This window comes from Punica granatum, chromosome 2 (assembly GCF_007655135.1).
Source record: "Punica granatum isolate Tunisia-2019 chromosome 2, ASM765513v2, whole genome shotgun sequence".
Lineage (NCBI taxonomy): Eukaryota > Viridiplantae > Streptophyta > Magnoliopsida > Myrtales > Lythraceae > Punica > Punica granatum.
Genome location: NC_045128.1, coordinates 39,913,781 through 39,918,267, shown reverse-complemented (window position 1 = coordinate 39,918,267; position 4,487 = coordinate 39,913,781). Strand labels below are relative to the sequence as shown.

General features: G+C 41.8%; 1 protein-coding gene across 1 annotated transcript; it reads right to left on the bottom strand.

Annotated features, from left to right (window-relative positions):
* Positions 1-794: 794 nt before the first annotated feature.
* Positions 795-3,599, bottom strand: LOC116194803 (BTB/POZ domain and ankyrin repeat-containing protein NOOT2-like). The gene is made up of 2 exons (XM_031523696.1): positions 2,779-3,599; positions 795-2,122 (listed from the first exon to the last, which is right to left on the bottom strand). The coding sequence occupies exons 1-2, from the start codon at positions 3,259-3,261 to the stop codon at positions 1,154-1,156; spliced, it is 1,452 nt and encodes a 483-aa protein (XP_031379556.1). The 5' UTR covers positions 3,262-3,599; the 3' UTR covers positions 795-1,153.
* Positions 3,600-4,487: the final 888 nt, after the last annotated feature.

Below are 4,487 nucleotides of genomic sequence, written 5' to 3'. Positions count from 1 at the left end.
GTTTCCTCTTAGGATTAAAATGAAAAGTTGATGATAGGAATAATAAAAGAAACATGATTTAGAATCGAAATGATTAAAAGATTAAAAATTGAGAACTAAAAAAGGAAAATAATTAATGTTATTATCTCATATGGCTAACAGAGTACACGACATGAGGGCTAATTGTCCATAACAAAAATACATGATGTAATTTGTCCCATTCCCAAACTACGAAGGAATTTTTATACTTTTCCCTAATTGTTACTAGCAATCATGCATGTGCGTGCATACAAAATTAAATATACGCAATTTGGAATAAAAATACATGAAATATAGGACGGTTAGTTGGGGGACAAGTTAATAAAATATTTTAATAAATAAAAATAATAAAGGAGGTCAAGATAAGCGGGCCATGAGTACAAAATATACCTTTTTTATTGGTTAATTAACATTAGATATGTTATTCTTTGGTACTTAATAATAAATAATATCTTATTCAGCCAAAAAGTTAAATAATATATAATATCTTATGATAAAGCAAAATTATGAGTTTGACTGTACGGGGTTGAAAGGGCTGAACTGAGGTCCTCCTTCATATGGATGAAGATTGAAGATGGCAAACACTCAGATTTTCCTTTCTTATCCCCCATCTCGATCTTAGAACCGAAATGTGTCATTGAACAGCACAATAGCGATCCATAAATTCAATCAAATTAATGGCTACGATTAGAACAAATTAAATCACGCATATATAATATATATAGCGGGGAGTTGGAAATGGGATGAGGATCAGTGAGCGAAATGAAAATAATTCAGAGCAAGAAATATACATATATATATATATATATAAACTCATACAGTTAATTATATCTAAGCCTGTCAATTATAGAATAATATAGCCCCCATGAGATTTGGCAATGAAACTCTTTGCCTGTCTAAGTTCATCTGATTCTAAGATGCACAATGGAGAGATCGACCAACGGTTGGAGAACGAGAGAACATATTAGTCGACCCAATGATCAAATCCATGTGATCAGTTATGAATCGGTCGGTAATTCTGCTTCTCATCTAGCCAGTCCGGATGTCATACATATATGAGATTTCTCAAGTTCTCTAGCTTGATCTCCGATCACAAACCGGCTGGGGCTGCAGGAAGCTAGCATTCAAAATTGAGCTAATACTCTCGAGAATGATGATACATTGACGGGTCCATGGGACTTTGTGATCCTTGCCGATTCAGAATCGCCTCGCCCTGGGTACAGGGACTGGTATTGTCGTTTTCCACACGGGATCCTATTTGAGAGGGACCTGTGGCGCCAAGATTCAGATAAACCATTCTTGTGTCAATTTGAATGTTCCCACTGCTCATTGTTGGGTAGTTGATGGCGGCAGCCCCGCCGGAAGAACTGCTTGCATTCTCTTCCTCGCGGGAGATCACCATAGCCGCCGATTGGACAAGCTCGAGGCATAGACGGAGCTTGTTTGGCTCTACATGGGCCAGCCCAGGGATGGCCCCTTTGAAGAGGAAATCAGTTGTTAGGGTTCGCAGAACATCCAGTGGCGTGATCCCATCAATCGTGCGGGCAGTTGGGTCTGCATGGTGATCGAGGAGCACCGACACCATGTCGGGGGATACCATCTCAGCCGCCACATGGAGTGGTGTCTTTCCTGCAGGTCCTGCCAGGAAATTCACATCAGCCGCCCCCAGCTCGAGCAAGGCCTTCACTACTTCCCGGCTGCAATTCTCCACTGCATAGTGCAAGGCCAATGCTTCGTCTAGGTTGAGCCCCTCGCCCATAACCATGAGCTTCACGAGCTCCACATCCGATGAGTCCAGAGCCCGCCTCATCCGTCGGATCTTCTGGTCCTCAAGATCAGTTGCTGCAGCCAGATCATGGGGATGATGGTGGTGCGAACTGATCAACGACCGTCTCGAAACAGATGATTTCAGCCGGATTTCTTCGATCTTGGACACGACCTCGATAGGGAGGTGTTTAGATAGGATTTCGGGTGGGAGGCCCGACTTTGCGACGAGGTGGGAGCAAGTGTTCCAAAGCTGAGGGAGCTCCTGCTTTCTTGAAGCTACTAACACTTTCATCACATCTTCAATTGAGGCTTTCTCCACCATGACCTCCAATTGTTTCTTCAAAAGATGAAGAAATTATTAAGGGAAAAAACCAACCACATCAAATGTGGAAATTTAATTTTAATTTGTTCACTCTTTCCAATAGGAATTAATCCAAATGTGGAAAAGACTACAATGGTGCAATTTCGGAAAGATTTTCTTTTGTTGCTGAGATAGGAAAACAAGACTGCTGCATATCCATCAGGAGCTAAATTAGGAAAAAGGGAAGTTTTGGGACGTTGGACTTAAAAGTCAGAAAAGAAACCATTTCAAGAAACTCAATACTTTCTATAAGGCAACATGAAATCAGTGATATCTTTGGACTAATTCACCGCTGCTTGGGCTAAACCGACATTTGTTAGTCTCACCTAAGAAGTTGAGGACAACTCGTGATGATCCCGGACTTAATTTTACCTATCCGTATATTTGTTTATCTTAATATTGCCTCATTGTGTTTTGCCAGTCATACCATATATAGATAATTGTACAAGAATCAAAAGTATGGCTTGTGAGTTGAGAAAACCTATTTTGCTAATCAATCATATCAGCGCTCCACTAACATCAAATCAAATGCTTCTAAATTATGGAGACATTATCAATCTTCCACGTTATCTGTGTATTAATGGAATCCATTTGAAATCAGTTCCGTGTAGTCTGATTTGTCATTAAGCTACCTGAGTGAGTAGGGCGAGCTGCTCAACACCGAAGGAGCAGGAGGCGGCGAGGGTGTCGAGGGCGAGATCGATGGCAGAGGTGCAGTGGGTGTGCCAGCAACCCCTCTCGCCGCAGTTGGGCCGGGGCTCATGCTTCTGGGGCACGATCGACGCGTGCCCGCTGTAGAGGAACTGCAGCACAAGGAGGAACACCTCGTACCCCACCGAGTTCACCGGTATAACCCCAACCCCAGGGGCTGGCCTACCGGTCGCACCAAAGGCCGTCCGCGAGGAGGAGGACGACGGACCTGCAGAAGAAGGCTCGGGGGCGTCGGGGCCGCAGAAGAATTTCCGGAAGAAGAGGCTGCGGGCGGCAAGGATGCAGCGGTGAGCATGGACGAGGCGGCCCTCGACGCTGAAGGTGACATCGCTGAAGGCCTGCCCGTTGATGAGGAGGTTGAGGTAGTCCAGGGAGAGGGATCTAAGGGAGTCTTCTGGGGTCATAGCTCCTCTTTTCTATGCTGCTTCTCTCTTTATATGACCACTATGCAGTTCTTGATAGAGAAGGGGGGAAAGCTAGAGAGAGATAGAGAGGGGAGGGGGGGCAAAGAAGAAGAATATGGGGTTCATTTCCTCATCTCTCTCTCTCTCTGTTGAAGGAGGAAGATGATGATCAGAGATGGAGAAATGGTGAGAGATTCTTCTGTTTGCCAATGGTGAGTAGTGGGGCTTAATGGGTCGGTGTCTCTGTGCACAGAATAGATATTTAGAGAGAGAGAGAGAGAGAAAAAGAAAGAGCAATTTCAATTTGTGTGGATTTTTCTGGGGTTGCTGTTGATGATCAATTTATATTTAGCAAACGAATGACATTCTCTGATACGACCGATTTATGCGAACCGGATGAATCATACGTATAACGAATATCGGGAGACGACTCCTATGGCCAATAATTAAGAATCTGCATAAGGGTAAGAAACCAGCTTTATATAATACCCTTACTGCATATAATTAATATATAATCTGTAAGGACACACAATGCTTACAGACAAATGCGTTTCTCTTTTCCCCTTTGTGTGCATAATAACATACACGCATATATAATAATTCTGAATCTAATTCACCTCAGCACATTGGATGGGTTAGTACGTACTAGCTCTTAAATGCTAATTTATGATCTCCAGCCGCTACAGTTCGCCGAGTCTAGCTAGTTGGATCAAACCTCGGGACGAATTTCGTGATACTCAACCACAGTACGTAGCATTCTATATTTGATATATATTGACATATATATAAGAATTTTGTCGGGGTTCAGTAGCTAATCAGCCAAATGATTTCCAATCTATAGTCGCGTTAACTATCTTATGGGATATATTAATTTTGCTTTACAATCTTATAATAGAGAAAACAATTGATAGTAGCAACGGAACTATTATGATAATCACAACAATTAATATAAGCAGCAAAAATTATCAATGACAAACAATAATAAGTAAATCCATGGTTAATTAATTAATGACTAATACTATTATATGGCTTCCCAGATCAATGTCGTTCTACCGATAACCTATAGCTACCTAGCATTCTTCATATACGTATACTTAAGCTGGTCCAATGGGAAATCAATTGCTGATAGAAGCCTGACTCAACAGCTGAAGAATAGATAATTACAACAATATAAGCAGCAAAAATTAACAATGACAATTAATAATATGTAAATCCATGATTGATGC